General features: G+C 65.5%; 1 protein-coding gene across 3 annotated transcripts; it reads left to right on the top strand.

The window, feature by feature from the left end:
- The first annotated feature begins 1,298 nt into the window (after positions 1-1,298).
- ARHGEF16 (Rho guanine nucleotide exchange factor 16) lies at positions 1,299-23,414 on the top strand. Of its 3 annotated transcripts, none has more exons than XM_027616247.2 (15): positions 1,299-1,478; positions 8,852-9,455; positions 11,248-11,293; positions 12,325-12,494; positions 13,520-13,576; positions 13,932-14,092; positions 16,388-16,540; positions 16,673-16,802; positions 17,591-17,665; positions 17,909-18,001; positions 18,894-19,045; positions 19,402-19,593; positions 20,503-20,576; positions 21,142-21,243; positions 21,772-23,414. In XM_027616247.2, the coding sequence occupies exons 2-15, from the start codon at positions 8,871-8,873 to the stop codon at positions 21,909-21,911; spliced, it is 2,130 nt and encodes a 709-aa protein (XP_027472048.1). In that variant the 5' UTR covers positions 1,299-1,478; positions 8,852-8,870; the 3' UTR covers positions 21,912-23,414. The 3 variants fall into 3 exon arrangements, with proteins under 3 accessions (XP_027472048.1, XP_027472058.1, XP_027472066.1); XM_027616257.2 differs by lacking the exon at positions 1,299-1,478 and adding an exon at positions 6,027-6,153; XM_027616265.2 differs by lacking the exon at positions 1,299-1,478 and adding an exon at positions 7,483-7,544.
- The last annotated feature ends 417 nt before the right edge of the window (positions 23,415-23,831 follow it).

Genomic DNA, 23,831 nt, shown 5'->3' on the forward strand with positions numbered 1-23,831 from the left:
TGCTGTGGAAAACAAAGGCAAAAGAAATCTACAAAAAAATTTCCTTTGCAGCCCATTGACAAGCACTTGGGACAGGCAGGGTGACCTTCCTCCAGGAGCTCAGCTGCCTCCACGCTAATACTCTGCTAGAGGTAGAAAGCAACCTTAGCTTGACGTTAGCCTGACCTCCAGGATCCTGTAAAAATTCCTTTGGAAACTTCCTTTATCTCTACGCTCCTCCCCAAGATATATGTTAGCAATCCTCCCCCAGCCTATGGCCCGCTGATACACATCTGAAGGGTCTCATGACTAAGGGTTTACTAGACAGTAGTACAGGACCTTTTCCTTTTTCTTAATTTTATTTTATTTAAATTCAGTTAATTAACATACCGTGTATTATTAGTTTCAGGTGCAGACTTCAGTGATGCATCAGTTGCATACAACACCCAGGGCTCATCACATCACGTGCCCTCCTCAGTGCGGGTCCCCCAGTTACCCCGTCCCCCCACCCATCACCCCTCCAGCAACCCTCAGTTTGTTCCCTAGAGTTAAGCGTCTCGTATGGTTTGTCTCCGTCTCTGATTTCGGGAAACGACCTTTTCCTAACCTCAGCTAGCCCCGCGAGGTCCTGGAAACCTTGCTTCCAAATTCCTTAGAGACTTACGCTCTCCCTAACCCCCTCCCAACTTTAAAGTATATAATCAGCTCCTCCTTGGGACCTCAGTGCAACTCTTTCTGCCCACGGGTCCCGTCCCCATGCTTTCATAAAACCACCCTTTTGCACCAAAGAGGTTTCAAAGAATTCTTTCTTGATTGTTTGCTCTCGGACACCAACCTTTCACATCCACAACCACACCATAAAGGCAGCCAGAGTGGTTTGTGCCCCGCTGGGCCGCCTTCCGGCCGCCACTGTTCAAAGAATCCAGAAGTTGGGGCCTCTTCTGCCTAGAAGAGATCAGATTCCCGGCAGAGCTAGTCAGCTTCCTGGAGGGCTTCCTGGAGGAGGAGGCAGCCTAGCGAGGCCCGGAAGGAGCGTGGAAGCGGATTCAGGGTCACTGCCAGGCCACCCCCGCCCCAAACCCGCAGGCCACACGGCGGGCGGAGTGGGCGGTCCGAGGGCGGCGCCGCGGGCGGACACCGGCGGCCTCCGGAGGTGAGCCCGCCCGGCCAGCGGGTCACGTGAGCGCCGGCCGGCCAGGTGGGGACGGTGACGCAGGCAGCACGGACAGGTGTCCCGGGCGCGCGCGGCCGTCCCCTCCCGCCCGGCCCCCGCCCCGCCGGCCTGCGCGCCCACCTGGGCGCCCACCTGGCCGGACGGCCGCGCGCGCCGGCGCCTCCCGCGGGGCCGCGCAGGAAGTGAGGGGCGGGGACTGGGAGGGACCCGGCGGCGACTTGGAGCGCGGCCCAAATCGGCCGCCCGGCCGGGGCGCGGAGCCTGCAGGCTAGACCGGCCGGAGTCGCCGCCCGCTTGCCGCCACGTCTTCCGCCCCGCGGCGCAGGTGAGCCTGGGGACAAGTGAGCGAGCTGGGGGCTGGGGAGGGCCCGGTGACGCTGGGGCGCCTTTCCACCACTGCGCTGCCCCCACTCCCAGAGCTGCGCGGGTCGGCGAAACTTCGCGGCTCCGTCCCTTCGCCCGAGCTGCGCCGGGGACGGAGCCCGCAGGACCGGTGCGGCTGGACCCGGGGCCCGGACCCCACCCACGGCCTCGGGCGCCCACCGCCAGCCCCCTGTCTTCCCTGGAGCCCAGGGGGCCGCGTCCGCACCCTAGAGGGGACGCTTCTGTCGCAGGCTCTCCTGTGTCGACATCAGAACCGGGAGACCCTTAGGGAGCCCCAGGACCTTTGAAAATGGGGGTCGGGAGGGGGGACAAAACCACCCTCCCCCAAAACTCTGAAGAATCTGCTGCCCAAACCCGCTTTGGCCTCAAGAGTTAGCAGCCCCCCAAATGAAGACCCTCCCTCCAACAAACCAGAAACAAACGCCTCCCCAACTGTGATGGATGTGGGGGGCAGACCCAGCGGCTCGGGGTGTCCTGCTCACTCATAACTAATAAGGGCGGAAGGAGGGAGGAATGTGGGGGCAGCTCCTGAGGGCGGTGGGCTCCTCTTACTGCTGACCAGCCTCCGTTTCTGCATCTGGGAAGCAAGAATCCCTTCTGAGATTTGGGTGGACCTCAGCCCAGCACTGGGCATGGGGGGATCTCTGCATCCGACCTGGAGCCCAGGAGAGCCTGACTCTTCCCACTGTCCTTGAGGTGAACAGTCGTCCCTTCCTAGTGTGGGGGCTCAGGGGGCACCTGCAGAGTCCGATCCCATACCCCCGTGACCTAGTACTTAGGGGTGTGGCCCCCGGGTTCAAATCCTGGGTCCCTGTGAACTCAGGCAAGTTACAGAAGCCCTCTGGGCCCCAGTGTCCTCCTCCGTAAAAAGGGGAGTAGTCAGAGTACCCGCAGAGGGTACTGAGTCAGCTGCAGCTGAGCCTCTGCTCTCGATGCTCCCCAGATACTGCCCACGGGCCACAGGAACAGAACCTCTGCCCGGGCAGGCGGGTGAAAGGCGCTGCCGGGGGCTCCCCGGAGTCCTGGAGGGGAAGACCGGTGGGAGGCGGGCTCTTGGGGGTGCCCGGAGGAAGTAAGGTCTTCAGTCACTTGGACAGAAGCCACCTGCAGATAAGACGGAGCGAGCCGAGCAGAGGACCCCTCCCCGCTTCTGGACACCTGTGAGGGAGACACCTGTGCCGGGCGGGCTCTGGCTCCCAGGGCTCGTCTCTGACCCCGCGTGGACAGCGCTTCACCAGCGCTTGAGGCACTGAGACAGGCAGGCCGGCGGCTTGCTGGGGGCCCCGCATGCGCCGCCCGCGAGGACGGCCGTCTGTGTGCGGGATCTGGGGCGGGCACGGCCACTCACCCTGCGTCTGGGGCCCAGAATTTTAGTTTCGGTTTCCAGATGGATGGCGGCTGCTTGTCTTCTTCGCCCGTGGCTGTTCCGTGCGCGGGCGGCCACCCGTGTGTAAGAGCGTCTTTATTTCTAGCGAAAATCACTGCTCGTCCGGCTCTCTGCTGACAGACAGCCTCACCCCACCTGGTTTCCTCACCTGTCAGGGAACATAGCAGCTTCCGGAAGGAAGGTCAGTGAGGAACTACAGACACAGTGGGGAGAAAGCATTTCGAAGACACCTGCTGGTCACCTGGCCAGGCTACCTGTCGGAGTCAGGGCTCTGATTTCCCATCTGGGGCTTCTTTGCAAAGGGAAACACCCTGCGCGTCAGCCAACTCTGGGATGGGGGCCAGGTTTAGGGGACTTCTGGACGGAGAGACAGGAGCCAGTGAGCAATGGGTGGGCCTGGGGCGGGGGGCGGGGAGCGGGGAGCACGGCAGGCTGAGCCGGGAGGGTGCGCTTCTCTGTGACTGTTCCCTGGGCCTGGAAGCCTCAGAACAAGGGGCTGCAGGAGGCTTCTGCCCAGGGCAGGCACAGCACGGCCCCTCCCCCCTGCCAGCCTGGGTGCGAGGCTGGGTGCGGCCAGGTGGGTCTCCCTGCCCCCCACCGTGAACGGGGGGGCCCTCTGGTCAGCAAAGCCAGGCTCTCCATCTTGGCACTCCAGACATTTGTTCCAGCAAATTCCTTGTTGTGGGGCACCCATGGTCTCTACCTACACATGCAGGGCTGGTAACTCAGCTCCAGCTGTGACCTCCAAGAATGTCTCTGGACATTGCCAAGTGTCACCGGGCAGGGTGCACAAAACTGCCCCAGCTGAGAGTCCCTGAGCCACCCCTGGCTGCCTTGCAAATGGAACCGTCTGCTGTGCACTGTGACTCACAACGCCAAATCCTGCCCCCAAATCCTGTGTGACTCTGAGGTTTGAGCTTGGCCAGGCAGAATTACCCGAGCACAAGACCATCATTGTGGCTCGAGTTAGCCTGAGCAAAGACCAGGGTCGGGCGGACGGTGCTGGAGAGGTCAAGCCCCACCAGGCAGGGTGGGGTCAGCCGGACCTAGGGCCAGAGCAGAAGGACAGAGACCCCGCGGATGGAGTGATTTGGGTCCTGCTGGCTGTGGGAGCGGCTGTGGGCAGAGCCACAGGTCCAGGCCGGGCTGATCCTACCTGCAAGGGCATGGGAGAGGCCTCCCGAGTCCCAGGAAGCCCATCTGTTGGGAAGAACGAGGGAGTGGGGGGCACTGGGCTGCAAGGGGCCCCAGCAGGCCAGCCCAGGCCACACCACAGCCCAGACGACGCTGAGTGCAGCTTCTGCCTGGCCCGGCTGAGTCGGGTCTCCTGGTCCTTCCCCGACCCCACTGGTTGTCTTTTTTCCATGCCCCGTTGCAAGTGCCCCTTTCCTGCCCTGCACGTGTGGTGGAGGGAGATTCAGAGCCATGGATTGCAAGGATCCAACAGTGGACCGGCCTCCCCAGCCCCCCCTGCCAAGCAGAAACAGCAGGAAGTCACCTGAAAGTCACCCCAGCGGTGGCTCGGACGGATCCGGAAGCCCCTGGTGATGCAGCCCTGGTAGTTTCTGCTGGCTGGAAGCGAAGTACCCGCAGGAAGCCCAGGGCCTCTGGGGGAGGATGTGGCGCGAGGGCGAGGGCACGCCGAGCAGGGCAAGTACCATGATGCCAGCATTCACGTGTCCGTGTGGGGATCAAGCCCAACTCTGTGGGGACAGGAGATGTGAACAGGGCGACTGTCTCTGCTCCCGAAGGACCCACAGACTCTCCGGGGAGACAGACACACAGCACGCAGCCCTCACTGCCCTGGGCATCTCTGGAGGAGCTTTGCGGGGCCACCTGTGCTGGGGAGCAGCCCCACCCCTGTGACCCGAGTCCGCAGTCTGTTGCCCAGACGGTGTGGCCGGCGTTTGCCCGGGGGCAGCTGAGAGGAGAGTCTGTGCCCTCGGCCCCTCCCTTGCACTGGCCCCAGGACAGCCGGCGAAGGCCAGAAGCCAGCGAGGACACTGGAAGAGCCATCCGGCCAAGGGAGAGGCCACCGGGCGTAGACGCTGGGAGGCTGGGGGCCCAAGGAGCCTGCGGGGCAGCAGCTCACAGGCGTGCGCGCAGCCCCGCATGCCGGCCTCCCAACGCAAGGCCATCTTCTCTGCGTGGTCCAAGCAGACAGCCCAGTAGGACCACCAGGTGTTTGAGGACAGCCTGGTGCCTGCAAGGACGGCAGAGGCCCAGACAGAGGAGGCAGGGACAGGCCAGGGACAGAAAGGAACTGTGAGCATCACAGAACAGGGTCAGGGTGCTCTGAGCGAAGAGCAGGCGACCGCAGCTTGCAGGACGGGGCAAACAATGCCAGTTTGGTGGAAAGGCTGGACCTTTCCACGGGAGGGCAGAGGGATGAGAGTACAGGAGAGGCCGGGCTGCAGAGGTGACGCCAGGGGCTGGAGTGCCCGCTCCAGGCTGCCCCCGAAAGGGGCTGGAGAAAACGTGAGAGAAAGTACGGAATATCACCGGCATCTGCCCAGACCCGCAAGACCCGAGGACGGGGTTGGAAGCAGGCGCAAGTCCGTGGCTCAGAGAGTGGACTTGGAGCTGTCCCCAGGAACACCAGAACTCCCCCATAAAGGGAGGGCCACACCTCCATAGGGCCGGGGAGAGCCTCCGGCCACAGTCCGGGGAGGCGAGGTCGGAGTCCGTAGGACGTCTCACCGCAGTGGAACGCTAGACCGGAGAAGAGGCCTCCTCGATTCTGGAAGAAATCATCTCCCACTGGCTCTGATCTCGGCCAGTGACCAGCCCGAGGGACAAAGATCTCCCTCTTGTAGCCTGGGATAGATGGGGGGCTCCAGGAAAGGACCGGGAAGGGGGTAGGGGCAGGGAAGGGGGGGCCTGGGAGAGAGGACAGGGTCTCTGAGAAAACCCCGAGCGTATGGTCCAGGTGGACAAGGCAGGGACACGGACCGCAGAAGGGAGCGGGAAGGAGCAGGAGGAAAGCCACGGGTAAACAAGAGGGAATTATTAACGAGGGGAGGCCGGGCGCTGGCGTCTAGCTCCTGCTGGTGGAGCTCCCTGAGCTAACGCAAACAGCCCCCTGGGTGTGACGCCCGGGGCTGGGATCCCGTCCACGCAGCCAGGAGAGTGTGGCCGATGCGGGGCTGCCATTAGATGCTCTCCGAGGAGCAGAAATCGGGGGAAAGCTGTGGAGGCTGGGGCAGTGGCCTGTGGGGGACCTTTCACGGTAGGCTCTTGGTGCTCCTTGAGTTTTGGACCCGTGTCCAGGGACTTGTGGTAAACTGAACGTGAGGAGGAAGAAGACACAGGGGTGCTGGTGCGGGCGGTAGCTCCCGAGAGCTGGCTCTGGTCCCAAGGCCCTGCAGAGCCCCGGACGGTGCTCTCCTGCGGGCCTGGTCCCTGGACTGGTGGCAGCCCAGGCCTGTGGGTGCAGCCACCTTGCTGGGAACGGAGGTCACGCCCGGCAGTGGCTCACCCGACAGGTTCCTGTTGGAGCACCTCTGGCCGCAGAGCAGACTTTGCCCTCCGCTGGGAGAGGCCGTGCCCCTGGCTGGGTCCAGGGTCTGGGGTCCAGGGTCCAGGCCCAGAGGACGGGGCCAAGAAGACCCAAGCCTGGGGCCTCAGATGGGGACGAGGGAAAGGAAGAACGGGGCGGGGCAGGAGGAGGGCAGGCATGGTGCCTGGGCTCCATGCAGCAGCGTGGCATGCACCCGCAGTGAGTGCCTTGTAGAAGAGAGGACTCGCAGGAGTTCCCAGTCTCCGGGCTACCTACCCACTGGGGTGCGCTTCGCTTGCACTGCAGATAGATCGAAGTCTACCAGAAACTCCTTTCTCCACCAGGCCTGGCTAAATGCAGATAAAGTTAACGTGGGGGTGGTGAGCCAGGATGGCGTGACCCGCCCTAGCTGCCGGTGACTCAGAATGTCCCCAGGAATGTGTGGGCCGGTCTCTGGGCGTGGGGGTGGCCAGGGCTCCGCGGGCAGCCCCTCCCTGTCACCGGGAGGCTCAGCCACACACGCCTCTCAGGTGTTTTTAGCAGACAGCGTGTGTGCTGGGGGGGTGGGGGTGGGGGCTTGGGGAGCCAGGCTTCTGACTGCCGCCGGCACCCCGACTGCACTGTGGTTTAGGCCCCTCTGGAGCCCCCAGCTCGCCCCTTGGGGACGGATTCTGGAGCTGAGGCTTGGAACTTCCCAGGGGAAGCACCCAGATGCAAGGTTGTGCGGCGAGTGTGGGAGGTGGGCCCCGGGCGGGGACCTGCCTGGTGTGTCCTGGGACAGATGCGGTGGCCTCCCTGGGGTACCTCAACTGCACAGGCCCTGGCGCCTCTGGCTGCAGGCTCCCCGGGGTGGGAGAGAGCAGGTGACACCCTCAGGCTCACAGGGCCTTCGGAGAAACGGGCTGCATCCCTTCCCAGGTCTGCCGCAAACACGGCCCAGGGCACCGTGGTGAAACTCAGCTGAGCCTCAGCCACCTGGGCTGGTGACTTGGAGACGTGGTCCTCCCATCTGAAAAACAGGCTTCCACCCCCGCCAGGCCCTTATCATGCAGGCTGTGTGTCTGCAAGAGGGTGCAGACGGTGGCTCTGCTTGCTTTTCCTTAAAACTTAAAAGATACAGGGTGAGTTTTCTCCAGTCCTGCGAAGTTCTTCTAAGCCGGTGCCTGTCCCGACCGTCGGTCTGGAGCAAGGAGCAGGAGTGTGAGATGGCCTTCAGTGGTCATCCCAGCACTGTGGCCGGGAGTCTTCCTGCACCCTCAGGAGGCGGGCCTCATTGTTACTCCGCCCACTTGCGGATTTTGAAACGGAGGCGGAGAAAACAGCAGAGGGCAGTGACGGGTGGTGGGTGCCCAGGTGGCTGGCGTTGGCTCTTCCCGGCCCTGAGTGGAAAGGCGGCCGTGGGCCCGTCCACACCGGCAAGGCGGGGCGCCCTCAGCCGGGATGAGCCAGGTTGGGCTGAACAACCAGCCCACAAATGCTTACAGACACTGGTCAGTGGGCTCTGCACATCTGAGGGTCTGAGGCACTCAGGGACCCAGGAGGGCTGGGCATCCAAGGGACGCAGGGAGAGTGGGCGTGACCGTGCCCGGCCAGGCTCTGGAGAAAGGGATCGTGAGCCCTGTTCCGAGTTCGTAAATGTGGGAAAATGCACGTGTGTCGCTGGACATGTAGGAAGGCTGTGTAGCCGGCCGTGGTGGTATCGCCACATGGGGCCTCGAAGACAAAGGGTCTGGAATCAGACCGGCCTGGGTTCAGATGCTGGTGACCCACGCCTCCTGACCTCCGTCTCAGGGCTGGCTCCTGGGTATCTTGGGGTCTCGTTTCTTTGTTTGCAAAATGAGACTCAAGAGAGCCGGCGTGTTTGGGAGTGGGTAGGATCATACACCTAACCCAGCATGGCGGAGCCTGGCCCTGCGTGCTCTGGAGCTTGGGGGCCAGGCAGAGGCTGGGGTCACGGCCACATTACCCAAAGCCGGCCTCAGAAGAGCAGCACAGACGGCATGATCCTCATGCTCTCACTGACCAGGAAGAAATGGTGCCAAGAGGCCCAGGAAAGATGCAGCTCAGGTCTGCGGGGCCCCAAGTCTGTGTGCCCCGCACTGCCCCACGCCTGCACCCACAGTGTGGGGATTTGTCCTCGGTGTGTGTACCCACCAGAGGAAGCAGGTGGTCGCCTGTCCTCTGCCCCAGTCCCAGCAGCCTGGGGCCCTGCAGGCCTGAGCCTCCCGACCCTCCGCACACCTCCCTGGGGAGTCCTGGTGGCTGTGGGCCGTGCCATCCCCAGCTCTGCTCCAGGCCTCCAGGCCCCGCGTCCCAAGCGGGCTCTCTGGCCAGGGCAGATGCTGGGAAGCTGTGGATGGGCCCGTGTGCAGGGGGGCTGTGGGATGGACATCTGCATGCTGCCCTCACCTCTGCGCTTTTGCCCCAGGACACCGTGGCCACTCAGCATGTCCCAGCGACACTCAGACAGCTCCTTGGAAGAGAAGCTACTGGAATACCGTTTCCACTCAGAGCTACGGCTTGATGCCAAGGGGAACCCGGCATCCAGGGTCCCCATGGTCCGGGACTCCCTGCAGGTCAGGGACAATGCCGCCTTCCAGCTCAATACCTCCGTGTCCCCACCTCTGTCCCCTAAGGATGAGGAGCCACGGGCCGTCGTCCTGAGCACACAGAGCCCTGCGGCCCTCAAGATGGGCACTCAGCAGCTGATCCCCAGGAGCCTGGCTGTGTCCAGCAAGGCCAAGACCCCAGCCCGCCACCAGAGCTTCGGGGCAGCTGTGCTCAGCAAGGAGGCTGCCCGGCGGGACCCCCGGTTCGTCTCCGCCCCCAGCTTCTCCCTGGACGACATGGATGTGGACACGGGCCCCAAGGGAGCGCTCAGACGGAACCTACGGAACCAATCCTACCGGGCGGCCATGAAGGGTCTGGGGGCTCCAGGCAGGGAGAGGGGCCCCATCCAGCTCAGCCCCAAGCTCCAGGCTCTGGCCGAGGAGACCAGCCCACCTTCTGCTCGGTGTCCGGCCAAGAATAAGGTAGGGGCCTGTCCGCCTGGACACTGGGGCGGGGGCCGTGCCTCAAGGGGCCTCGGGAGCTTGTAGGCGTAGACGGGGCCTCACCTGATGGTGCGGCTGCTGCCCAGTGAGCACCTACTGCGTGCAGGCACCTGACTCGGTTTATCCCAGTCCCGTGTGGCAGGCAGACTGTGAGCAGAGTGAGAACATCCCCATTTTACAGATGAGGCGGCTGAGGCTCAGAAAGGTCGAGGGCTTTCCCCAGGCCCCCAGGCTCTGGGGTCACCACTCTCAGCCACAGTGGGGAGCAGAGCCTCTGGAGGGGATGGCCTCTCTCTCTGAGCCCCAAGGGGAGTCAGCCTGCCTGTGGGACAAGTTCCAGGGAGGGCTTCGGAGCAGCACCTGGCTTGGATCAGTCCGCTTGAGGGGCCCCCGTCCGGGGCTTAGAAGTCTGACGGCTTCTCTGCATGCACGCCCTCCTTCCCCTGCCCGATGGCCCTTCTGCCTCGGTGTTCTCGACGGATCGGGACCGGCGCAGGGCCGGTGGGAAGGGCGCCCTTGCTCGGGGTCTGTGTGCCCAGAGCTGACGTCCCAGTGGCTGCCTCTGCCAGGGGCTTCCCTCCGGGACTGAGCTGTGGCCCCTGGCCTGGGGAGGAACCAAGCCCGCCGTCAGTACAGGCACGCCAGCCTGCAGAGAGGAGCACCGGGGTGGGGCACAGCCCTTCCGTGCCTCCCGGACACCCCAGGACAAGGCCAGCTGCCTGCTCGCTCACTCGCTGTTGGTTCAAGGGTGCAACAGATGTTTCCTGCGTTCTCCTGCATCTGGTGCCGGGGTCCTGAGGGGAGCCCGGCAGGCAGGCCCCCAGGGAGCTCCCAGGGCAGTGAGGGGGCAGGGGTGCCCTGGGGTGCTCATGTCTGGGCTGCGGCCATGCAGGGGGCCGACAGAGCCCAGAGGAGAGACTGGCTCCCCGGGAGCTCAGGGCAGGGGCGGGGTCGGGAGACAGTCCGGAGGAAAAAGGGTTAAAGCAGAGGTGTGAGCAAGGGGCACAGGCCTGGAGGCAGGAGGGGCACTGGGGAGGCATGGGGTGGGGGGAGCAGGCCAGGTGTGGCTGGGGCACCACACCTTCCAGCCCAGCAAGTGTTGTTTCGAGGCCCCAACTCGTTCGAGAAACCAGGTCTCGCTTTCCTGGAACTGGCACAGCTTCTGGGTCAGGAAAAACTGTCCGGCCAAGGAGGCAGGCTCTGAGCAGGCAGCTGGTGGGGCCGCAGGTGGGGGCCCTGAGAGCCCTGCCACCCCCGCTTGTCTCTGCAGTCCTGCCAGCAGCTGGGAGCTAGACTCTGCCCCTCCTGCTGCCCCAGGCCCCAGACTGCATGGGGTCCTGCGTGGGGCCCCAGCTCCCACCCCTGGGCTTTCTCAGGCCCTCCAACCAGACCTGTCCAGCCTTCCCTTCACACCCAGTCGGAACACCCCACTTCCCTGAGCACCCCGTCTTGATTAGTTCAGTCCTGCTGCCTCTTCCAGGCAGCCCTCCTGGATCTGCCTAGCTCTCAGTCAACCTGCCCTGCCTGCTCTGAGCCCCCATTCCACCCCGTCCTACCAGCCCTGGCCTCTGCTCGGTGGCCTGGCCTCCCTTAAGAGCCAACCTTTATTGAGCACCTTCTGGATGCCCGGCAGAGCCCCCTCCTGTTGAGCAGGACTTCATGCATGGCGCTGTGGGGTCTCTGGGCCCCCGGGTGGAGGGCTTGCTGCAGACTCAGCTGCCTCCGCTCCCCGCTGACTACTGGTGTTTCTGTGTCTTTCCTGTTCGCACAGAGGACGCCAGGGTGGAAACGCGCACACAAGGGCTCCTTCAAGGATGGTGAGTGGGGCCCAGGGAGGCGACCTCAGGAGGCCCCCGTGGGCCAGGCTGGGCCCAGAGGAGGCTGGTGCAGTGCAGGGAGAACATGCTGAAAGGGATTTCTCCAGGGACGGGAAGTCCCAGTGACTCATCTGACTATGTCGTTCTGATGGGTCTAGAAAGTTCCCTTGCGCTCCCTTCTGCACCATTCCAAGGGCAGGGGACAGACAGACCCCAGGAGATGTTTGCCAAGCATGCGTGTGCGAGGCCTGTAGTGGGATGGGCGGGACCAAGGCCCGCCAGAGGGCGCAGGCCCCGGGATGTAGACGCCCGTGCTGTATGCATTGCCTCTTTTCACAGGCATACAGTGAGCCCAGTGTTGGGGGCTCAGGAGGGCCCAGAGCAGTGAGTCAGCCTGCTGAGGGGTGGGATGCCAACGGGACCCCACAGGGAGGTGGGGGCAGGGGCCTGCCCAGCGGGATGCAGCACCCAGTGGCTGTGAGGGGCAGGGTGCTTAGGGTGCGGGGGCCCAGCCAAGAAGGGCCCTCCCTCCCTGCCAGCCCCCGGCCTCTGTGGACAGCCACAGGCCTGGGGGCAGGATCCAGGGAGAGGAGCAATGATGAGCAGGTTTCAGATGGGAAGGAGGGGCATGGGGGTTGCCCCGAGCCAGGCGCCAGCCCATCGCAGTGGGGCTGCTGCAGAGCCAGAGAGCAGGAGACCGCACCTCAGGGTTGGGCTCCGGGGAGCCAGCACCCAGTGCTCTCGGCCCAGCCTGGGAACAGCCCCCACCCAAGGCGGCCCCTGTGGCTCGGATTCGTCGGCTCAGCCCTGGTCTGAAGGTGCCACATTCTGCACTGGGACGCCACCCCCGTGGTGGGCTGGGTCCGGCCCAGCCATGGGAGCCAGCCAGCCTGAGAGGAGCCTGCTCTGGGGGGCCCTGCGCCGCCTGATGCTCTCAGAGCCCCCTTGGGAGGACTCCGCCTGCAGGTTCCCAGTGGGGCATGCACGCTCAGAGCCCCCAGGCCTGCAGGTGACACACCCCCTCTCCCCAGACCCCGGGTTCTACCAGGAGATCCGGGAGCGGGGCCTGAACACCAGCCATGAGTCCGACGATGACTTGCTCGATGAGCCGTCCGGCCCCGACGGAACGGAAAAGGCAGATGCCCCCATCGTAGTCAAGAGCTATCGGCCTGTCCAGGTCACCTGGAGCCAGCTCCCAGAGGTAGGGCCAGGATGGTGGGCTGAGGCCCTGAGCCCAAGCCCATGGGCGGTTGGTCCCTCAAAGCCAGCCTGGGTCCTCCTGTGTGGGGAGGAGCCTTCCGGAAGTACCCTCTATGCCTAGCTTGCAGCAGGGAGCCCCCTTCCTGGTGCGCTCTGAGCTGCCCTGCCCCGAGGACACTGTGGATTTGGGTCCAACGGCGGAGGGGTGGGGAGCCCTGAGGGCCGCATGCCATCGGCGTGTATATGACGAGCCTCCCGCACGTGAGCCCCTTGCCCTCTCCCTATTCGGGCTGACCCCCTTCCGAGGGCCCTGCCCCCAGGAGAGTGCCAGGAGGGTCCGAGTGGGGAGACAGGAGTGGAAGGGAGAGGGCCAGGCCTCGGCTTCAAGAGAGCCAAGCTCCCACCTCACTCTCCACACCTGAAACGGAGCGGGTCCCTGCCAGGCAGGCCTGCGGGGGGCCCCAGGGAGAGCTTGGCTGGGACAGAGGTCCTGGTGCCCTGAGCAGGTGTGCGGGGAGGTAGGTGTCACTACCCTAGGAGGACAGCCACGCTCTTGACCCATCCCCATCCCCGGAGGGCCCAGGGACAGGGCTGCCCTGTAGCCTGTGGGCAGGGAGGGCAGCTCTGAGTCTGGTGGCAGGACATGCCACCAGACATAATGATCCCGGCCACCTGAGCTTGGGGGATCGGAGCCCAGCCTCTGGGCTGGACGAAGAGGCAGGGGATTAGCCACCTGGCGGCCCCGGGGCCTGACAGCATGGAGAGCTGGACCGTCAGCCCGGACCTCCTGGGCAGGGCGCAGACTCGCCCGGGCCAGTGTGTCTGAGTTGTGGCCCTGTCCCCGGCATGCCTCTCAGCCCCCAGGCCAGCTCTGCAGACAAGCCCCTTCCCTACCCCAACGGCGTCTGCCAGCCGCTCCCTCTGGATGCCCATCTTCTTCCTCGGCGGCCCCAGGGCTCTTCGGAGGGGAGGCCGGGCTTCCGGGATGTGCAAAACCCGTGACCCCCAGGCCGGTGTCCTCCTCAGGTGGTGGAGTCCGGCCTCCTGGACAAGCTGCCTGCTGAGGAGCGCAAGAGGCAGGAGGTGAGGGGCTGGGCGGGGGTCCAGCCCTGTGCCCCAGACTTGGTGTGGGCCACACAACACACATGGGGCAGGACGGCGGCCACAGCGATGCCTACCCCCTCCTGGCAATGCCCTTGGCTGGGGGGGGGTTCCGTCACCTCTTCTTGGACACAGGTGGGGGTCCTGTCCAGCATCACAGCCCACAAGAGGCTGAGCTGGAGCGCGTGCGCAGATGTGGGGCTCTGGTCCCCATGGCCAGGCTCACAGCCTCGCCCCAGGTCTGGTCCGAGGGCCCGGGTCCAGCCTGTCCTGCACCCTGACCGTGTCCCCGAGGGGAACGGTGGCCCTGGCAACTGCTTGCTCTCGTCCCCGCCAGGCCATCTTTGAGATCCTCACATCGGAGTTCTCGTACCAGCACAGCCTGGGCATCCTGGTGGCCGAGTTCCTGCAGTCCAGACAGCTGCGGGCGACCATGACACAGACCGAGCACCACCACCTCTTCTCCAACATCCTGGACGTCCTGAGCGCCAGTCAGAGGTGAGGCCCGCGCCCAGCCCTCCACCGCGCCTGCCAGGGCCTCCCCCCCCCGCCCTTGGGGCAGCACGGCAACGGCGGCATCTCGGGGCCTCCCGGGCTGGGACCATGGGCGGAAGGTTTGGAGCAGCCGCTGGCTAGAAGAGGACACGGGGACCTCCTCAGGCCCTGAGGCCACCGAGCACTGGGCCCCGTGACAGGCTTAGCACCCCACCCCCAGCACCCTGTCCCTTGCATGTTTGAGAGGGTGGAGCACCTGCTAGATGACGTCACCTTCCCACCAGGTCGCCAGGTGCAGAAGGCCAAGCCACAAGGTGTGGGGTGGCCATGGGATGGAGCGGGTAAGAGGGGCCTCGAGTTGCAGCCTCGGGTCATGTTCTGCCCGGCAGTGTCTGGTGCCCGGCCCAGGGCTCTGGTTGCAGGGTACAGCAGTAGAGGAGGGGCCTGCGTGGGCCTGTGTGTGTGCGTCCACGTGCCTGTGTGTGTGCGTACGTGTTTCCTCCCACAGAGGGCTCAGCCCCACCAGCCTTGGGCCCCCGAACACTGCAGGACACCCTCCCTCATGCCTCAGCATCCTCCCTCACCTGAGGCGGTGGGTCCCCTGAGCCCCCTGGAGGACTAGGGTAGGGGCAGGTGAGAGAAGGTGGCTCAGCCCCGGTTCATTCCCATCAGCCTCAGACCCGTCCCCTGAGCCCCAGCCAGCACCTACTACCTGTTGCCCCCATGAAGTTTCAGAGCCATGCTGGGGGAGGGGGTGTGAGCTTGTCCCTGGAGACGGGTCCTGCTGCCAGCCGTCCCATCTGTGCTGAGCTCCCCAGGGCCTCTGGCTGGCCTCTGGCTGGTCCAGCCTCCTCCCCCAGCTGGGTCCTGGCAGCTCCTAGCCATTCATAGTGGCTTCTCTGGGAATCAGCTTTCTTGGGTCAGCAGCTCATGGCTACCTTTCCCAGAACTTTCTCAGAAACCCTTGGAATTGCCTGGGGGGCTGCTGCCCAGCGTGGCCCCGCCCACCCAGGCACAGGCGTGTGGCGCTGCATCTGGGCAGCTGTGGGCCTCCCGAGCCCTCCCTGAGGGGGCAGGGTCCTTGTCTGTTCCTGACACACTGTCCCCCTCTGCCTGGGCTGCCCAGGACCTGGGGCTCTCACAGTGTTCCCCCTTGTGGGACGCATGGTGCCCCCGAGGGTGGAGGGTCAGGCAAGGCCCGGTGGGCAGGGTCCCTCAGGACCCCCGTCCTCAAAACCGCTTGCTCGCCCTCCCTGAGACCCGCACCAGCCTTACCAAGGGTAACCAGAGCAAGGCCCCCATCTTGCAGGGGGTGGGGTTTTGCCCATCCTCCCCCCGAGGTGGTACCCCCGTCCCAGGTGCTAGGTGGGGCTGACGGCAGGCCCAGCGGTGCCTGCATTGTTGAGGGCTCGGGACCTCCTCACCCCCCCCGGCCGTGTCCCCCAGCCCTGACTCACTGTCACAGTGCTGGATTCCATCCCTCCCACTGGGCAGGGTAAGCAGTAAGAGCACGTGCAGCTGGCCATCCCCGGCCTGGTCAGCCCCAGGTTGGGGGTTCGGGCCACCGGGGGGATGGATATCTGCTCGGGGACGCAGCTTTCCACCCTCCAGAGGTCAGCCAGCTGTCGTATCTTCCAGACAGGCTGCCTCAGGCAGTCCCAGGAGCCCAGCTAAACGGGGCTTTCAGAGTCGGCTACGGGAGAGACTCGGTCATTGGAGGAGGCAGAAGGCCGGGATGGGGCCAAGGAGCCTCCGGGAAGGGGGAGGACCTCCTGGCTGCCTTGGCCAGGGCCTGGGGAGGTGACGGGGCCTTGGGTCCACCAGATGTCCTGGTGCCGGTCCGGCCAGGCCCAGCTGTGGCAGCAGTGGTCCGCAGAGGCAGAAGCGTGGTCACCCCCGGTCAGCGTCCTCCTGACCTCCGTGGCCAAGGATGATCTCAGAAGGGGACCCTGGGAGGAAGCGGGGCCTGGTGGCCACCGCTGGGGAGTCCACCCAGAGCCCCCCGTCTGCACATCGAGCTGGGCAGAGGGTGCCAGGGCTCCAGGCAGGTCTGACCCAAGCCCAGGGAATCAAATCAGAGTGACGGGTCCTCTGTCCTGCCTGTTTGCGTGTCTCCTGGAATCTCTGCCAGAATTTAAGTGGAGGTGGCCTTGGGTTTGCCCAGTTATTCCAGGCTTAAGAGGCTCATCTGTCCTGGGGTCTTCCCGGGCGGCGGGTCCCCCACGCGCCTGCTGGGTTCCCGCCGCGTGGGCCGTGGTGGTGGATGGCCAGGCCTTCACCGCACTCTCACCCGGTTAGGTTCTTCGAGGCCCTGGAGCAGCGGCACAAGGCACAGGTTTGCGTGGAGGACATCAGCGACATCTTGGAGGAGCACGCCGAGAAGCATTTCCACCCCTACGTCGCCTACTGCTCCAACGAGGTCTACCAGCAGCGCGCCCTGCAGAGGCTGACGTGAGCGTGGCCTCCCTGCAGCCGGGGGTCCACTCCGGGGTCTGGGAGCACATTCCTGTGCGCCGCCCGGCTTGTGCCGGCTGCACCTGGCCTCGCGCCGCAGATGAGGGCAAGCCCTGCTCTCTGTTGCAGAAACAGCAACGCCGCCTTCCATGAGGCCCTGAAGGAGATCGAGAAGCGTCCCGCGTGCGGGGGTCTCCCTATGATCTCCTTCCTGATCCTCCCCATGCAGAGGGTGACCCGGCTGCCCCTCCTGACGGACGTGAGTATGCCACACAGACCCCTGCCGGAGAAGGAGGTCAGCCCGGCCCCCCGCTTCCGGTTGAGCATCACTCCTTCACATCCCCCTCCCCGGTGCTCCTCGGTCCTCACGAGTCGGCTTTCACAGCCTTCACCCGCGAGGCTCCCTGCCCGGAACCTTCCAGCACTTTGTGGGTTTGCATCCGCTTCCTTGTAGGTTCGCAGGGTCCGTTCGCGTGGACAAGACGGAACCAGCCTGGGCACCACTCACTGCCCTCTCGGTGGATGGAGCGATGGAGCTCTAGCAGCTCCCTGCAGCGGCTCACTCCTCTGAGAGGCCTGCTCGTGGGGCCGAGGGGCGGGTGGGGGTGTGAGGCACCCATGCACGCACACGTGAACATATGCACATGCAGCGGGGCCCGCTAGGCCCCTGGAGGCAGCGTGTCATGGCTCATGCTTGGAGGATTGTCGTTCAGGCCGGAGGGGACGTCAGGCCCTCCGGGGCTCCCTCGGAAGTGTCGAAATAGAGGCTGTGGGGGCCCCCCCAGACTGGACCAAGACAGCTGAGGCCTGGAAGGGCTGAGGTCCTGGGAGGGTGCCCTCTCCAGGGTCCCACCCACCAAAGCCTGACCTGGCAGAGCCTTTTGGGGGCTGTGCACCCCCGTGGGGCCTGGCAGGAACCTGCTGGACACGGGCTCTCAACCCCCCCCGCGGCCCCCACCTGGGTGTGTTGTTGGGGGGGCCTCTGCCACACGCGGGCCCGAGTGCAGCCAGGTACGTAGTGCCTGACATGCAGGGTCCTCTCTGCAGACTCTCTGCCTCAAGAGTCAAGGCCATCCCGAGAGATACAGGGCCGCCAGCCGCGCACTCAAGGCCATCAGCAAGGTGAGGGGGGTCCAGGGGAGGGGGGGCAGGGGCAGACCTGGACCGAGCCAAGGTCTGCCCCTGCCCCCCCAGTGATGGGGACCCGGAGGGCAGGTTTCCACATCACCCATGTCAGGCTTTTCACGGTGCTGATGGGGAAACCGAGGCCCAGAGGGAGTGGGGCTTGAACCTGATGGGTGAGCCCGTCGGGGGGCGGCAGCGAGGACAGCCCCGGGGCACAGCCTGCTCTCCGGCCCCCTGCAGCTGGTGAAGCAGTGCAATGAGGGGGCCCACAAGATGGAGCGCACGGAGCAGATGTACATGCTACACACACAGCTGGACTTCGGCAAGGTCAAGGTGGGCGCTCCGACCCCTCCTGAGCCAGCTCCTCAGAGGTCAGGTCACAGCCTTGGGGCCTCTGCCTCAGCCTCTCCAGGCCTCAGTTTCCCTACCAGGGAGCGTCCCTTGTGACTCCCGCCCCCCTTGGCCGCAGAGGCTCAGCTCTGCCGCCCTCCTGCCTGGGGTCTCTCTGGCCTGTGTCCTCACCCCCAGGGCTGCCCCGAGGGCTTGCCCCGGGCCAGGGCTCCTCGCAGCACGCTGAGAATGGGGAAAGGACAGTGTCGGGGCCAGTTCATGTCTTGGGCCTCCCTCAGTCTGGGGAGGGGTCTAGACATCCTACAGGCCCTCCAAAGCCCCCTGGCCAAGTCCCATAGCAAGTGAGGTGCAGATGGACAGACACTTCCCCATGGGAATGCTCTGCGGGACTTGGCCCGGAGGCAGCTCTGTGGGCCGGGCCTCCACTTGGCCTCGCTCGGGCTGGGCTGCCGACCTCCAGAGGCTGCCCGGCAGGCCGGAGCTCGGGGGGAGCGGGCGCTGTGGGCAGGACAGGAGAGCCACGGAGTGACCGAGGGCGGGCACAGAGGTCTGGAAAAGGGTGTGAGGGGTGTGTGGAGGCTTCCCCACCATGGCCTTTGCTCTCCGGCTCGGGGGCAGTGCTCGGCGGGTGCTAGGAGAGCCCCTGGGCCTGGCCGCAGGCAGGACGGGCCTGTCCTGGTTGCTGGGCAGGATCTGGGCCCGGGACTTGGCCCAGAGCCCTGTCGCATTTGTGCCTGTCGGCCAATGGAACAGCCCTTTGTCTGAGGGGAGGACACATCTCCCCGTCTTCCTTGGTCCAGCCGGGGAGGCCGGTCACCCAGTCCTTGGAGGCAGGGGTTGTCGCCGCCCCCCCAGCTCCGGCTCTTCCTTCCAGTCTCTCCCGCTGATCTCGGCCTCCCGCTGGCTGCTGAAGCGTGGGGAGCTCTTCGTGGTAGAAGAAACCGGGCTTTTCCGAAAACTGGCCAGCCGGCCCACGTGCTACCTATTTCTGTTCAACGACGTTCTGGTGGTCACCAAGAAGAAGAGGTGGGCTGCCCTGGGTGCTGGGCTGTGTGGCCCTGCGATCGGGGCCGGAGGGGCGTGGGGGCAGCCGCCTGGGTCTCCTCTGACCTCAGAATTGGGGGGGGCCCTCCCGGCCTGACCTGTCCCTGGCAGCGGCCTGCATCCCCCGACGTGTGGCGTGGGGTGGCCAGGTGCCTCTCACTGCCGGCAGACCAGGGTCTGCCCGCCCAGGCCACAAGGACGAGAACACACATGGCCTCTGTTTTCTGGGGGGCAGTTTCAGGCGCATCCTTCTGGCTGCGTGCCCCACAGCTGGGCAGGGGCCCCAGGCTGCCCACAGACCCCCTGTCACATCTGGCTGCCCACCTGTCTCCCCGCAGCGAGGACAGCTTCATGGTTCAGGACTACGCCCAGGTGGACCACATCCGGGTCCAGAAGATGGAGCCCTCCGATCCCTCTCTGCTGGGGGGTGGCGGCAGCCGCAGCTCCTCGGTGCCACACCCCTTCCAAGTGACCCTGCTACGCAACAGTGAGGGCCGCCAGGAGCAGATCCTGCTGTCCTCCGACTCGGCGTGAGTCAGGGGAGGGCTCCTGGGAGGAGGGGTCCGTGCCATCAAGTTCTTGAGCACCTGCTGTGTGCCGGGCCCTGCAGCAGAGGCCAAGGGCAGCCTTGTCCTCCCAGAGTTCACACTGCTGGGAGGGGGACACATCAGCCAGACAAGCAGCTGGACCGTCGGGTGTGTCGGGGGACACCAACGAAGGAGGAAGTCAAGGCAGGGAAGGGAGTGCCAGGTGGGGGCAGCCTGACTGGCACGGTGCCGTTTGGGGAGCAGGGCTTGCCAGAGGCACAGCAGTGCAAAGGCCCTGAGGCAGGAGGCCTCTGCTGAGAAGCAGCCTGGAGGCTGGCAGGGCCGGAGCCCAGGCGCCAGCGGTGGGGGGTGGTGAGGTCAGAACCATCTGGAACAGGGGCTGGGCAGCACACAGAGAGATGGCAGCACAGCGGGGTCTCAGCAGACAAGGGAGGAAGGGACGAGGCTGGCTTGGTGTCCATACTCCCTCCAGATGGGAAGCTGAGGCTGAAGGTTAAAAATCGTGAACTGACACAGGGCAGTGGGCTTGGGGCCCAGCGCCGGCAGACAGGGTGGGCCGGGGTGTGGGGGTGCGGCTGCCGCCTGACTCTGGGACCCTGGGCAGGTGAGACTCAGGGTCACCCTGCCTGCTGCTCCTTCTTGCCCTGTGACTTCCCACACGTGGTCCCTCAGTGGTTTATGGGGCTCAGGAAAGGGCGCCCCGGCAGTGTGAACCTTCATAGTCACTGCCCATCGCATCTTGAGGGCTGTGGGGCACGCTCAAGGAACCCCCAGCCACGTGACGCCCCATCCGTCCACGGTGCCGCACTGGGGGCGGGGCGTGTGAAGCCAGAGGTCCCCAGGCTGGCGAGAGCGGCCTCAGGGCCTCACGCACCCCCTCTCCACCCGCAGGAGTGACCGGGCCCGGTGGATCACCGCGCTCACTCACAGGGAGAGGCAGGGGCAGGGCCCCACCAACAAAGGAGGTAAGTGTCTGCTCCACCCTGAACAGGGCTCACAGCCCCTTCCGCGGGCCTGGGCAGGGGGTTGGCATGGAGCTAGGAGGCACTGTCCGGCCCTCTGTCCATGCCACTGCCTGCCCCCAGGGTGACCTGCCCAGGCGAGGCACCCCAGAGCTGCATCTGTGTGTGTCTGTCCGTGCACAGGGACCCAGCTCTGTCCCGGGGCCTCCCCTTCCGTGCCGGGGAGAGAATGCTGCCCCATGCCCAGGGACTGGAGCCGACTGAGGCCACAGCGGGGCAGCCAGCTGGCCCATAGATCTGTCGCCCCGGCTCCGGCCCTGCCCCTTAGAAGCCGGGTGCCCCCTCTGCCGGTGCTGGTGCTTTGGCTCTGAAATCAGGAGCAGCCTGTCCTGGGGCCTCTGGACGGAAGCTGCCACGTGTCCAGAGCCCCCCAGGCCCCACCGAGACCAGGCCACAGGGGACATGTTAGGAGGCAGGGCACTGCCCGACTGGGGGCTGCCAAGCTCCTGGCCCTTGCGCTCTCAGGGACAGCTCTGTCGCTGACACCCACCCCCACCTGCCCCCACAGACCTGCGCCAGGTAGAGATCACCAAGGCCTACTTGGCCAAGCAGGCGGACGAGATCACACTGCAGCAGGCGGACGTGGTCCTGGTCCTGGAGCAGGAGGATGGTGAGCACGCCGGGCTGGGCCTGGGTGGTGGCGGGATGTGGGTGGCGTGGACCCCAGAGGGAGAGTTCAGCGGCCCCGCAAATGTCTGGAGCACACCAGGTGCGGGCAGCTGACCCTGAGCCTGGCCCCCTGGAAGCAGTTTCTGCACCTGCTCACGGTGGGCCTGATCTGAGGCCCCTCAGCACCCTCCCTCAAGGACCTCTTCAGACGTCCCTGAGTCAGGATCAAAATCAGCTTCTCTGTCACTCTGTGTCCTCAGCAGAAGGAGGGAGGCTCTGCTCCTCTGGGGGGCCCCCTGCACAGGGCATGCGAAGCTGGCTGGGGCCGGCTCAGCCCCTGACACCAGCGTCTCGGCCTAGCAGCTGCTAGAGGACCAGATGCCCCTGTGACCTGGAGCCAGGCCCTCTTGGCAGGAGTGGGTGGTGGTCTGCCCTATGGGAGGCCTGGCCCAGGCAGCTTCGGGAACAGGGGCTCCGAGGGCTGGGGGTGCCCGGATCCTGCCCTCACCTGCCCCACATCTGTGTTCAGGATGGTTCTATGGCGAGCGGCTGAGAGATGGGGAGATGGGCTGGTTCCCTGAGGACTTTGCCCGGTGCATCACCAGCCGCGTGGCCGTGGAGGGCAATGTGCGCAGGATGGAGCGGCTGCGCGTGGAGACGGACGTGTAGCCTGCCCTGCCCAGCACCTAGACCGAGCTCCGCTTCCATCCACGCTCCAGTGAGCGACCGGGCTCCTGGACCAGGTGGGCTGTCCCAGGAGCCTGAATGGTCCGTGGGTCCCCGCGAGGCCCTGTGGTCTGCAGTGCCGGAGCCAGCCTCTTCCAGGGAGGAAGATCACACGGTCTGCCCGCCCCCGGGGAGCATCCTCCACACCAGCTCTCGGGGCCCCAGCTCGCCTGACCCCTGGCCAAACCCCAGGGAGGAGCCCTGCCCCTGCTCCAGCGCCCTGTGCTCCCGCAGGGCGGTTGTGCAGGACGTGGACCCAGCTCCCTCCCTTGTCCTCATGTGGGACAGAGGGCTTGGGCGTCCAGGGCGGCCCCACTTTTGGAGAGGAGGTCCTGCCAGAGGGAGGTGACACTGTGGGGCCAGTGCCGAGATGCTGAGGTTTTCATAGACATTAAAGTATTTCTTTAACACCTGGATTTCCATGGAAATCCTCACCCAGGAGAAGGCCAGATGAGTCCCTGCAAAATGCCCAAGGTGCCGTGGGCCATGCCTGCTCCCCGAGTGTGGGCGCCTGGGTCAGGTCCTGGGGCCTTGTGTGGCCCCCTTGTTCAGGGTCACCCCATGATCCTCTGTGGCCTTGGCCTGACTGTCCGCATGGAGCGTCGCGGGCAAAGCCAGTGGCTCCTGACCCCCATCCCCACACACTCCCTTGCAGGGCTCAGCCTGGCCAGTGGGTCTGGGGACCCCGCTGGTATGTCCCCCCGGCACCCACCTCCCTCACAGCCCATCTCTTCCCCCAGGCCCTGGACGTGCGTTTGGGGAGGGGCAGGCTGGCCTGGGCTCTTGGCTGCTAGGCCAGGCTGGAAGGCTGGGTCGTGCCCTGCCGGCCCTGCGATGCCTCTTGCCCCTGCCCAGGGGCCCTCTTAGCCTGGGCAGTGCTGTCCTTGGGGTGAGGGCTCGCTGGGACTCCGGCTTCGGTTTGAAAGCCGGGCTGGGGCTCCCCACCTCCCAGCCGGAAGTGGTCAGTCCCCTCCCGCCGGCCCTCTGCCCCGCCCAGCCCTGGGCCGGTGGGAGGGCCGAGGGAGGGGGAGGGGCTGCCCCGAGCCCCGCCCACTGACAGGTTAGGGAAGGAATGCCCCGCCAGGAGGGGTGGGCAGCTTCTCCCCATTGACCTCCAAGGTGACGTCCATGGCCTCAGGCAGTCGGAGCGCCCGGCCTAGGTCAGAGCTCACGCCGCACCGGCCGGGAACTCTGCCTGATGGGGAGATGAGACAGGTCAGGGCTCAGGGACGGCTGCAGGGCAGGGATTCTCCGGGGTTAGCCCCAGGTAGCTCCACCCACTTCCTGTGCGGCTGGGAATCTGCAACCCCGACCTCCCCACCTGTGAGCTAGGTGAGCTCCCTGCTCTTTCCGCAGAGCCGCGGCCGGGCCGAGCCGTCACCCAACGCCCGGCGTGGGCGCGCGCACAGGCGCATTTGTGTGCGTGTGCGAGCGCGCCAGGCGGGGGCGGGGGCGGCATCTTGGTGGAAGCCTCGCTCCGCCCCCCCCCCCCCCCCCGCAGGGAGGCCCACCTCCTTGCTCTCACCGCTGACCCCCATCGGGGAGGGCAGGTCTGTCTATTGCCCACCCTCTGCCAGGGACAGGTTCAGTGAATGAGGCAGAGAGGATTTGGACCGCCCTGGAGCCACGCCCTTAATGCCCTGACCTAGGGCCAGGACACAGCCTCGGGGCCTCTGGTCTGCAGAGTGGCTGAAGCCCCCTCTACCTCCCAAGCAAGCAGGAAGAATGCTTAGCCGGGAGGAGGGATGTCCCCGGATGCTGAGTGGGGGGCTGCTGGGGGGCTGGGTCCGCCCGGGCAGAGCCAGAGCCGGCCAGCTCAGGACAGACACCCTTCAAAGAGGAATCGGGAAGCAGAGGCCGGGC

The sequence above is a fragment of the Zalophus californianus genome, chromosome 4, assembly GCF_009762305.2.
Source record: "Zalophus californianus isolate mZalCal1 chromosome 4, mZalCal1.pri.v2, whole genome shotgun sequence".
Classification (NCBI taxonomy): Eukaryota; Metazoa; Chordata; class Mammalia; order Carnivora; family Otariidae; genus Zalophus; species Zalophus californianus.

What these genes read in the sequence shown, in the direction of transcription:
- ARHGEF16 (XM_027616247.2), top strand. Translation starts at nt 8,871, where the DNA reads ATGTCCCAGCGACACTCAGACAGCTCCTTGGAAGAGAAGCTACTGGAA. An exon ending in GTCCTGAGCGCCAGTCAGAG is followed by an intron (nt 14,093 to 16,387) that starts GTGAGGCCCGCG and finishes TCACCCGGTTAG; the next exon opens with GTTCTTCGAGGCCCTGGAGC. An exon ending in GGGCCCCACCAACAAAGGAG is followed by an intron (nt 20,577 to 21,141) that starts GTAAGTGTCTGC and finishes CTGCCCCCACAG; the next exon opens with ACCTGCGCCAGGTAGAGATC.